The sequence below is a fragment of the Trifolium pratense genome, linkage group LG7 (assembly GCF_020283565.1).
Source record: "Trifolium pratense cultivar HEN17-A07 linkage group LG7, ARS_RC_1.1, whole genome shotgun sequence".
NCBI lineage: Eukaryota > Viridiplantae > Streptophyta > Magnoliopsida > Fabales > Fabaceae > Trifolium > Trifolium pratense.
In genome coordinates, this window is record NC_060065.1 from 29,796,943 (window position 1) to 29,810,116 (window position 13,174).

General features: G+C 30.8%; 1 protein-coding gene across 1 annotated transcript; it reads left to right on the plus strand.

Annotated features, from left to right (window-relative positions):
- The first annotated feature begins 1,128 nt into the window (after positions 1-1,128).
- On the plus strand, positions 1,129-10,017 carry LOC123894421 (ent-kaurenoic acid oxidase 1-like). Its single transcript, XM_045944424.1, has 8 exons — positions 1,129-1,515; positions 6,899-7,376; positions 7,837-8,106; positions 8,351-8,440; positions 8,535-8,613; positions 8,760-8,866; positions 8,966-9,084; positions 9,760-10,017. Exons 1-8 carry the CDS (start codon positions 1,292-1,294, stop codon positions 9,857-9,859), a joined length of 1,467 nt encoding a protein of 488 aa, XP_045800380.1. The 5' UTR covers positions 1,129-1,291; the 3' UTR covers positions 9,860-10,017.
- Positions 10,018-13,174: the final 3,157 nt, after the last annotated feature.

Genomic DNA, 13,174 nt, shown 5'->3' on the forward strand with positions numbered 1-13,174 from the left:
ACGTGACTGGGAAAACGTGCTCTTGAAGGAAAAATTATTTCAGGAAGTAATATTGGTGATCAGGTTTTCATACCTAGATTTTCTCTGACACCATCTGACGTGAGAATTCCTTTTAAATTTCAACGGAGACAATTTCCTATAATGATTTCTTTTGCGATGACTATTAATAAGAGTCAGGGACAATTTTTAAAGCATGTTGGGATATATCTTCCGTCGCCAGTGTTTTCACATTGTCAGTTGTATGTTGCAATTTCAAGAGTTACTTTTAGAAAAGGATTAAAAATATTGATCATCGATGACGACGGTGAAGATACGACTATGACTTCGAATGTGATCTATAAGGAAGTCTTCCGTAATATAACATAATTTTCTTTGTATGAATATTTATCCAAAATTATTGTTGAACTATCGTTTAATGTTACTCAACTTTTTTCATATACCTTACATTATTGGAATTATCATATCTTATTTAATCATTATATATATATATATATATATATATATATATATATATATATATATATATATAGCTAATCAGACCTGTGCACTGCACGGGTCGATGTTCTAGTTTACTAAACGTTTGACCCCTAAGCTTAATTCACCCACTAAGTTAATAGACCAAAAAATATTTAATTATTTTTTTTAGCTATAACTAACAATTAGTTTAAAAATAACACATTATTTGTGAATATTATACATTTACGTAGATAAAGATAGATATTTATGCAAATATTTATGAAAACAATATTATAACATAACACTATGATGATAAAAAAAAAAAAAAAACTGTGCCAAAAAAAAAATGATTGACCACATATGTTTGGGAGAGCGTTGACCCACTGCCATCGTCCTATCAATTGACAATTCACCGTAAAAATTTAAAAGTTATAAACTATAGCTCCAAACTTACCGCAAGATTAATTGACACTTTATTTTGAAAATCGAAAATTATGAAAGGAGAAAAAAAACTAACATAACATTGTAATATTAACAACTATAACATTGCTTATAAAAAAAAAAAATCCTCCATAGTTAATACATGTATATTAGTCATCAATGCATATTTATTAAATTCTATAAACAATTTGAACAAATTCAATGGACAAAATATATAAGATTCTATAATTTTGAAATACATTTAAGATTCGTTAATATTTCTCCATGTCTTTCCTCTTTCTTGAACTTTGCATATAAATTGATAGCAACAGTGTGTTGAGTACATAGAGTTCAATATATTCAATTCTTGAATTTTGTATATAAATAGAGAGCAAGAAAGTTTGAGTGTATAGAGATGGGTCCTATATTGACATTTGGTGCCATTATTGGTGCTCTTTTGGTCCTAAGAGCTCTACTCAAGAATGTGAATTGGTTGCTCTATGAATCAAAACTTGGAAGAAAACAATACACTTTGCCACCAGGTGACATGGGCTGGCCCTTAATTGGAAATATGTGGTCTTTTCTTAGAGCATTCAAGTCCAATGATCCAGATTCTTTCATGGCCTCTTTTGTTAAAAGGTACGTAGTAATTAGTTAATACCATCCTCTTTATTTAGCTTCTTATCATTTAATTAACAAGCTAGTTTTTACCAATTAATTTTATTTATCTCAATATGAACATGAAAATAGTATGATAGTATTATTGTGTAAATTTCACCAGTGAATTGTTCCAAGTGGTAAAGATCATTGATCCCTTAAATAGATGATCAGAGGTTTCATTCTTGAATACTGCGTAAAAAATTCGGTTGAGAGAGAAGAACTCGTCTTATATGCTTTATAGGTTCTCCGACAAAGATTAATCATCACTGGTAAAGCCATTAAGTTTGGTCTAGTGGTGAGGGATTTGGGTAGTATGCATGAAGTCATATGTTCGATACTCATTGCCAACATTGTAAAAAAAAGAAAAAAAATCACTAATTGTGGTAAAAAAATTATATTAAAAAATAATATATATCAATTGTGTAAATTTTGTAGCATCTTCTTTTGTCACAACACACAAGTTTTCTTCTAAGATGTGGCATAGAATCCACCATTTTGGCCAACAAATTCTCTAGCATTTTCATACCAAACTAACTTTAAGGGTCCGTTTGGTGCACAGGATAAGAGACATGATAGGATAACTGTATCATATCCTGCCGCAATCCAGTGTTTGGTGATACAGCAGGATATGATAAGTTAATCCTGAAGCTTATCCTATCCTGTCTCTCTAGTTATAATTCTTATCTTGAATTTGAGCTGGGTTACCAGCAGGATAGGATAAGAAGAAAAAAAAATTACTGATTTATTTTATAAAATATATTTAAAATACATAAAATAAAATTAATAAAATATAAATAATTAAATAATTAATTTTTAAATATATATGTGATTTTCTCACAGGGGTAATTTTGTAATTTATATATTCTAAAAAATCAAAATTTTACTAAAATTACAATATTTTAAAGTAAAATGATTATTAAAAAATTGACAAATAGGGATATTAATTTAAATTTTATAAAAAATTAAATATAATTCTTTTGCAATAATAGTTTTATTATTTACGTATGAGATATATCATATATTTATTTGGCTTATCTAACATGTATATATTATTGAGTTATTTATTTGATCATGATTCATATAAAAAATTAAACTTGATTATTTTCTCATGATTTTTATTTTAAATTATATAAAGTTATTTGATTACTTATTTATATTTTTTATTTATAAAATTCAAAGTATTACAAAATAATTTTAAAAAAATAACAATTGTTTTACAAGAGTAATTTTGTCAATTAAATATGTTATATGTCATATCATATTATTATGAGCAAGTATGTATTAAAAACAAAATATAATAGTTATCATGTTTGTTATCCTGTGTGCACCAAACATAGGATATGATAACTGAGTATAACTGTTATCCTGCTGTTATCATATCCTATCATTATCCTGTTTTATATCCTATCCTGTCACTATGCTATCCTGCGCACCAAACGGGCCCTAATGGTTTTATATTTTTGTCAAAATATTTAATTTTACTGATTAATTTTTAAAATATTTGTTACAATCAACAATATTTTTATTTAGAGTTTTCATGCAAGGCTTTTATTTTTGTGGTAATTGGACGAGTCCATGACTCTATTCATATTCATTAAGATGGCTATATAAAATATAAAAGTAAATCGGGATGTCAAAATAGGTGGTGGTTGACTTACTTATTTTATGGTGTGTTTGCTGGAGGTTTTTGTAGGGGAGGTTTGTTTGGACCTTATCTTGTACTAGACTACTAGGTACATACCCGTGCATACGCACGGGACGCGCCTTCGGCGCATTATATTGCGTCGGGGCCTTAGGTCGCAAGGAGTCTTCGGTCCGTTGCACGCGCCTTCGGCGCGTTAAGAAGTTGGTTTCAACAAAGTTAATTTTATAATAAACAGAAAGAATTAGTTGATTTAAATTGTTGTGTTATAATTCATATTAACTTAAATAGGTCGGCCTATTAGACTAAAAAACATTTTTAATGACTCTATTGATTAAGATGGCTATATAAAATATAAAAGTAAATCGAGATGTCAAAATAGGTGGTGGTTGACTTACTTATTTTATGGTGTGTTTGCTGGAGGTTTTTGTAGGGGAAGTTTGTTTGGACCTTATCTTGTACTAGACTACTAGGTACATACCCGTGCATACGCACGGGACGCGCCTTCGGCGCGTTATATTGCGTCGGGGCCTTAGGTCGCAAGGAGTCTTCGGCCCGTTGCACGTGCCTGCGGCGCGTTAAGAAGTTGGTTTCAACGAAGTTAATTTTATAATAAACAGAAAGAATTAGTTGATTGAAATTGTTGTGTTATAATTCATATTAACTTAAATAGGTCGGCCTATTAGACTAAAAGACTTTTTTAATGACTCTATTGATTAAGATGGCTATATAAAATATAAAAGTAAATCGGGATGTCAAAATAGGTGGTGGTTGACTTACTTATTTTATGGTGTGTTTGCTGGAGGTTTTTGTAGGGGAGGTTTGTTTGGACCTTATCTTGTACTAGACTACTAGGTACATACCCGTGCATACGCACGGGACGCGCCTTCGGCGCGTTATATTGCGTCGGGGCCTTAGGTCGCAAGGAGTCTTCGGCCTGTTGCACGCGCCTGCGGCGCGTTAAGAAGTTGGTTTCAACGAAGTTAATTTTATAATAAACAGAAAGAATTAGTTGATTTAAATTGTTGTGTTATAATTCATATTAACTTAAATAGGTCGGCCTATTAGACTAAAAGACTTTTTTAATGACTCTATTGATTAAGATGGCTATATAAAATATAAAAGTAAATCGGGATGTCAAAATAGGCGGTGGATGACTTACTTATTTTATGGTGTGTTTGCTGGAGGTTTTTGTAGGGGAGGTTTGTTTGGACCTTATCTTGTACTAGACTACTAGGTACATACCCGTGCATACGCACGGGACGCGCCTTCGGCGCGTTATATTGCGTCAGGGCCGTAGGTCGCAAGGAGTCTTCGGCCTGTTGCACGCGCCTGCGGCGCGTTAAGAAGTTGATTTCAACGAAGTTAATTTTATAATAAACAGAAAGAATTAGTTGATTTAAATTGTTGTGTTATAATTCATATTAACTTAAATAGGTCGGCCTATTAGACTAAAAGACTTTTTTAATGACTCTATTGATTAAGATGGCTATATAAAATATAAAAGTAAATCGGGATGTCAAAATAGGTGGTGGTTGACTTACTTATTTTATGGTGTGTTTGCTGGAGGTTTTTGTAGGGGAGGTTTGTTTGGACCTTATCTTGTACTAGACTATTTTGGATTTGCTCTAATATTTTGGAATACTAAATATTTTGTTTAAATTCTGTGTTTGATTATTTGTGGAGTTTATGTATTTACTGAATTTTCATGTTTATTTTTTTTTTAAGCTAGTTGTTAGAATTTTAGCTTTTTAAGATGCATAAGTAGGAGTACTAGGGTTCGAACTATGGTCCCTATAATAATTTGTGGAGTTTTCATGTTTTTATGTGAATATTTTTAAAATAACGAGACTTTTTTAAAATTATAAAGATAAAGAAGTAAATTAGTATCAAAATTTCTCCTTTCTTTTTGTGAACTAAAACATATACGGAGTATGCGATTAAAATCTCTCTCTTCCTCTTCCCTGTTTTGAACTAAACATATATAAGTAATTAAAATCTGTCGTCTTCTATCACCTTCCCTCCCTTCCATTAAAATCTCATCCCTCCACTCCGTTGAATCAAACATACCCTCAAGATAAATTTTAATATACAAATGTTCAATCGTGGATCAATGTTTAATAATAATATTTAAAATTTTAACTACAATATATATACGACGTTGTTTGGAATTATAAATTAATAGTAATTTTCATTTTTATAAAAAAAATGTAACTTTTTGAAAACTAAAATAAAAATAAAAATGTAACTTATATTGAACTTACGTCAATCTATCACTATTTTAACAGTAAAGACAAGAGTTATAATTCTTACTTTTAAATAATATTGTCAACAATCGTTTGAATTTCTAATAATTTGAAACACTAATCCACAATAAACTACTTACAAAAGTGGTCCACCGTAGCAATCACTTTATTTTAAACTAGTATAATACACGTGCTTAAGCACGGGTCGTGGCATTCCCGCATTTTTTTTATCGTAGGGCATTGTATATCTAAAAAGCAATTTTCTTCTTTCATGGCCTCTTTTGTCAAAAGGTAATTAGGACAAGAAAGTGAACCAAGCTGCAGTTTGCTATCTAGACTCAGCTGCGGTTTGCATTCTAGAAAGCGAACTTTTCCTCTCATTTTTGCTATTTATGCACTCGCTTTCTAAGTAGCAGAGAGGCAAATTCGAAATATCAGGGGATACACAAGTATGTCGGGGGGCCAAAAGTGGGATTCTTAGTACAATCCTCTTTACTATGAACATGATAATTTTTTTTTTGGTAGAGTATTAACAAGATATTATGTCACAAAACACACAAGTTTTCTTCTAAGATGTGATATAAAAGCTAATTCTCCATCATATTTCCCTACCATTATTTATTTATTTATGATTTTATAGTTTTGGGAATAAATTGAATTTTAGTTATTTATTTTTAAAATATTTATTACAGTCACCAATATTTTTATGTAAAGTTTGCATGCAAGCATTTTTTTTTCTCCATTTTTTCTCAACACATACTCCAACTTGGTGGGAATCTGTTGATTAAGATGGTCCACAACATTGTAGTAGTGGAATATGTTTATGTTATCTGATATTATACAAATATATATAATTATGTATCAATAAAATTAGGAAAATGCTAAACAGTGCCCCCGGGGCACTAGTTAAGGATATAAATATAGAAGTTTTATCTCGTAAATTGTGCATTCAATGTTTTAATGATGTGAAAAGTTATTCTCTCTCATCATTAACTTTATCATTTGTTTCCTTTTTTAGTATGCTTAACTAGTGCCCCAGGGACACTGTTTAGCATGACCCATAAAATTAAATGAACCGATTCAATTCAAACTACACCTAATCAGATTGATTGGATTGAATTGAATCGGATTAGACCATTTTAGGAAATAATTCAACCATCTTAGAATTGGGTGTAGGGTTTAACCTATCTCTACAAAATCGGTTTGTAAAGTGAGAATTGTCTCTGGTTTATAAACCTTTATTCAGGCTAATTCACATCCGATGTGAGACTTTTTAATACGAACCATTTACTATTTTAATTTTTAGATGAGATAAGCTTTTGTCGCAAATAAATTATAAAAAAATTAAAGGATTTTTTATTCTAATACAACACTATAGTAGGTGAAATTCACAAGGTTAAAAAATGATGGTTCCATATGAATGATGCAATTCACTAACATTTAATTTTAACTACTATAAAAAATTATGCAACAGGTTTGGAAAAACAGGTATATACAAGGTATTCATGTTTGGAAATCCAAGTGTAATTGTGACAACACCAGAAGCATGCAAAAGAGTTCTAACAGATGATGAAAAATTCGAACCTGGTTGGCCACAATCAACGGTTGAATTAATCGGAGAAAAATCATTCATCAAAATGTCATTTGAAGAACATAGACGACTTAGGCGTTTAACATCGTCTTCAATCAATGGCTACGAAACACTTTCAGTTTACTTGAAATATATCGAAGAAAATGTGATTACTTCATTGGAGAAATGGACTCATATGGGTGAAATTGAGTTCTTAACTCAAATGAGAAAACTTACTTTTAAAATTATTGTGCATATTTTCCTTGGTTCAGAAAGTGATTCTGTAATGGAAGCTTTGGAAAGAGAATATACAGTGCTTAATCTTGGTGTTAGAGCCATGAGAATTAATTTTCCTGGATTTGCTTTCTATGATGCATTGAAGGTAACTTTTCTTCATCAATTTACTCTCTTTTTAACTTTAATTAAGTGATAATTATTAGTTTCAGAGCTCTTTGGATTTATTCATTTGAGTTTATCAATGACATAAAGCACCTTTTGAGACACATTAGGAGAACTTTTGGAAAATAACTTAATTATAGCTTATACAATAAATAGTTTGAATTTATTTTATCTTTTGTTATAGAAGATAAATTATACATTATGATGATAAGAGCTTATAATATATGAGTTTAGTTTTTGTCCTTTGTTATAATTTATATGAATTTAGCTTATAAATAAACACTTATATGAGAAGTGTTTATTCTAAAAACGTTTAATTAAGCTATTTATCAACATAGAGCTTTAGTTGATGTGATACTTCTTTGTATTTCTATAATATTGCTTGGGAAAATCCTTAAATTGTTTTTAAAATGTAATTTCCTATACATTACTTTTTTTTATAGGCTAGGAAAAACCTAGTGGCTATATTTCAATCAATTGTGGAAAAGAGAAGAAATGAAAGGAAGGAAAAATTATTACCTATCCAAAAAGCCAAAGATATGATGGATGCTTTGGTAGATGTTGTAGATGAAAATGGAAGAAAATTGGGTGATGATGAAATTATTGATATTATGTTGATGTACTTAAATGCTGGTCATGAATCTTCAGGGCATATCACCATGTGGGCTACTTATTTCCTACAAGGGCATCAAGAATTTTTCAGAAAGGCTAAGGTACCAAAATTATTAGCCTCTTATTAGTGCTTTCTAACAGCATTTTCAATTTTTACAATTGTTAATGGACGATAATCATATGCATTTTTAACCTTACTTTTAAATTTGTAAAAGACATGTGCAATTGTACGGGTCATTTAATATGAAGATAATTATTAATTCATAAATAAAAGGGAAAATTCTAAGATGACTCGTACATGTTTTGCCGCTTAACTTTGATTTGTTTATAATATATTTTTAATAGGAAGAACAAGAGGAAATCCTAAGAAGAAGGCCTCCAACACAAAAAGGGTTGAAGCTTGAGGAAGTTAGACAAATGGAGTATCTTTCTAAGGTAGGGATTGTAGGTTGTTGATTTAAGGTTACTTTAAACTTCTAGTTGATGTTTTTGTGATGACATCTATTTTAATGTGCCTATAATTGCATAGGTGATTGATGAAACAATGAGATTGATCACATTTTCTCTAATGGTCTTTAGAGAGGCAAAATCTGATGTCAATATTAATGGTTAGTATACACTTTCATAATTTCATTACATACACTTTATTCAATTTTTTTAAAAAAAAAAACATAAAATTCAAATAGATTTCACTAAATTAAAAATCGACCTCCACGTTGAAAATAAATTTGTTGAAACTCGTATGATGTTACAGGTTACCTCATTCCAAAAGGTTGGAAAGCTCTAGTTTGGTTCAGATCAGTTCACCTTGATAATGAAATTTATCCTAATCCAAAAGAGTTCAATCCTGATAGATGGAATGTAAGTCACATTCATTTAGTTTTTATATTACTCATTTGAATTCAACAAATATGTTATCAATTCCATATAATTGTAAATTTGGTTGACGTTGATTTTTAGGAGGTGCACAAAGCAGGAGAATTCCTTCCATTTGGAGGAGGAACTAGATTGTGCCCTGGAAATGATCTTGCCAAACTGGAAATCTCTGTTTTTCTTCACCATTTTCTCCTCAATTATGAGTAAATATTATTATTTTTTTATTAAGTAGCCTAGTAGCTAGAAATTTTACCGTTAAGGTGGATAAGTGGGATGACCGAGCTTCGAACCACGGCCCCCTGCATACATAATTCAATGTTTCTGCCAATTGAATTAAGCTCATGGGACTATTTTCTCCCTCTTTTAGCTACTCACATATATTTTTCATACACAACATATTATTGAGGGTTAATAGGTCTTTACCCTGTAATGTTAGCGAGTTTTGTTTTACCCCTCTGTAATTTTTTTTAATTACCCCCTATAATATTAAGATTTTATCATTTTTGCTCCTCATGGAATATGTTGTCTTAAAATTTCCTAAAAATGACGACGTGACATGCTTAGTCAAAATTCGCTAACATTGAGAAAATAACATAATCTTAAGCCAACATATTCAATGAGGGGCTAAAATGACAGAATCTTAACATTATTGAGGTGGTAAACAAAAACTCGCTAACGTAGGTATCTATTAACCCTATTATTAAAGAAATTCTACATTTCAATAACATCTGAAAATCTATGAACTGTATTCGACCTTTAACATTTCAATGTTAAAAAACATCGCTCTTTTAAAATTATCAATTAAAATTATCATAATATAATATCGTTTGTTTATAAATATACAACACTATAATTAATGTCATGTCTTGCATCTACAGGATGGAACAACTTAACCCAAAATCTCCTGTGCGATTCTTACCACATACAAGACCAATGGACAATTGCTTGGCAAGGATCAAGAAATGTTCAGCTATGTGATCCTAAGAAACAAAAGAGACACATTGAATAATTTACACCAATTAATATTAATATCATCACAAAGACAAAAATAAAATAAAAATTGTAAAAGTTTCATGTATCAACACTTCTATTGTATCTTTCTTTTTCTCTTAATATATGGTTGATGCTTTAGCATACCTTAGTTTTATAAAAAAAATCTGATAACTAGTGGTTTATCCAAATGCTTGAATAAAATTTCTATTAGGAATTTGTTTTTCATCTACTAGTATTTTGATACAAATATATTAATTTTCTATCTATGTTGTACGTGTGTTACCACCACCTACAACCTTTGAACCTAAAATTTGATCATGGCTACTTGTATTTTATTTTATTTTACTATCACCACAAGTTTAATCTAATTCGGGGATCAACTTTGGAATCAAGTGGTTCCAGCCTCATCCCAATCGCAATTACGAGGGATCGATCCTTGATCATCCCTACAAAGTTCAACATCAATCACCACTGAATCAACTAACGATTCGTTGATCATGGCTACTTTGATCATCATCAATTGACCTTGTATTCGAACCATGCAACACCACCGCCACTTATCGTCCTGAAGGTAGTTATGATAAATGTCACATACTTTTAATGATACGAATGTTATGATTTTTTTTCTTTGTCTTCTATCACAATATAGTTATAATTAGGCTAAATTGCACTTTTGAATCCCTAACTTTCACAAACTTGCGATTTTGGCCCCCTAAGTTTATAAAAAAAAAAAGAGAGTAAAGTATTTCAAGGCCAGAGATGTAATTGGTGACAAGACGCGAGATCCCAAAACTTAATATTTTTCAGAGCATTTGCCGGTGGTCTTTCTCTCGGTTGCAGTTAAGTGTGTGGGTGAAGCATCTGCTTTGGCTATGCATCAGCTCTGATATTTATTGGTATCAGGGGTGTTTCCTAGTGCTTGTCTTTGTTGTAAGGGGATGCATATTTACTTGTAGTATTGGTGGCCATTTAACTGTACTGGACAGGTTAGGACCTCTGTTAGTGCTGTGCTAAAGCATTTGAATTATGAAGGGTCTCTTTAGTACATCTTGTGCCAAATTCACTCTTTAATAAATTCTTTGCTTTTCCAAAAAAAAAAAGATGGCTAATTTATAAAGAAAAATGGTAATGCTTGTTAAAGTATTGAAACTCAGAGAGATTAATAGTGAAAAGGAAAGAAATCATTTATTTTGACTTGATGAATCAAATGGTTACAGAGGGCTTTTTATATCAAATGGTGTAGCCTCACCACAACTAATCTACTCCTGCTAACACTATAGCATTCCTATGGACTAGTTACCACTGTAAAACTGTATTTACAAATACACATAAAAGCTATAAACGTGTTCAAGGTGACCCTCCTAACTGTGAAATGAGCATGAATTGAAAAGACCACGAAATGGCACCAAATGAGACATGTAAATATAGCATTTTGCTCACAGTTGTACTAGGAGTCCAACCATATCATTTAATTTAATTAATTCAAAACGTGTAACATAGAATAAAAATTCTAACTTTTCATGTTTCTTCCTTTTGAGTGATCACTTGTTGTACTATTTCTCATGCAGGAATTATTTATTCTTACACGCGCGCACGCATGCGTAAGGGAAAACTATATACATGTATAATCAATGTCACATCATCAAAGAGCAAAACATATACATGTATTTAAGGGAAAACTATATATGTAGAATTGATAAACAAAAATTATGTGAGGAGTTACTATTTCCATTTGTTCTAGTTCCAATTACAAGAGAAATTTTGGCGAAATAAAAAAATGATTTTAGAACAATATACAGAAATTTTGGATATATTATTCGTCTCTTTATAAATAAAAATTATACTATTAAGATGTATTTATTGCTTAAATGAGTTTTTACCCTTGTTTAAATTTTTTGTTTATCTTACTTTATTTTGGTTTCTTATGAAGATAGTTGAGAAACTCAGGAAGCAGATTTCCTGCTGTAATATTCCACAAAGTTTTCACGCAGTTTTAATTGTGGACTGTCCGATCTGTTATGTATGGTTGTGATTATTTTGATGGATTTTATAGCTGATTTGATCAGATCCGTCCGATCAAGAAGTAATGACTGAGATTGAAACTGCGTAAAACTGTGTGATTTTATTACTGTAGCAAATCCGGATCCGAGAAACTCATATACATTAAATAATAAAAGTAGAAAATTGCAAGTTCAAATCTACACGCATAATATTTTAAATATCTCTCCAACTTTTATCATGTGAACTGTGATTTTAGTTAAATGAGTCTTTTTCTGTTTACTATAAAAATATTAGTACTATGCTATAGGATTAGAAGTGATTTTTTTTTTTTGGTACAAAGGATTAGTAGTAATTTTGAATTGATTTTTATGATGAGAAAACCGTGTACAAGTGACTTTATATGTGTTTGTTGCATGCTTGGTTGGTACCCAATTTGTAGACTCAATCCTATTCAGAATGACATACTTCACATTCAGCTTACTAGTGGGTATCAGCTTGTTTTTAGGCCACACCTTGAAATTTCTTAGCCTGAAATGAGCATGAATTGAAAAGACAACGAAATGACACCAAATGAGACATGTAAATATAGCATTTTGCTCACAGTTGTACTAGGAGTCCAACTATGTCATTTAATTTAATTAATTCAAAACGTGTAACATAGAATAAAAATTCTAACTTTTCATGTTTCTTCCTTTTGAGTGATCACTTGTTGTACTATTTCTCATGCAGGAATTATTTGTTCTTACACGCGCGCCCGCATGCGCGTACACAAAGATATAGCGATCTGGATCCTCTGCAGCGGTGATGCCTGCTGCCATTTCTGCTGCAGTTTGTGGAACGTTGGATTGTGGCATACTCCATCAATAGCTAGCGCACATAATATAGGTTGTGCTACTGCTAGTGTGCTATTTTTATTCTTTATGTATCGTACTAGTGTGTGTGGTGCTATACGTATAAGTTAAATATTTTTACTATACTAAGACCAAAAAAAATTATTTCTTCTATACAACATGTTTAATATTATTATTTATTTTTTAAAAAAATAATTGACTAACAAAAGATAAACCACCATTTTGGTCCCTAAAAATGTACTCCCTCCGTTTTTCTTTAAGTGTTATTTTACGTCGAATTTATCGTTTCTATTTAATTGTCTTTTGATATTTTAAGGGTACGATTTGTCGATTATAGTCATTGTCAATTACTCTTATTTTTTTGGCTTAATTAGTAAAATGGTCCCTTAAAGACATTTTTGGTTTCACATTGGTCCCTTAAAGGAAAAAAATGTTTGAATAGGTCCCT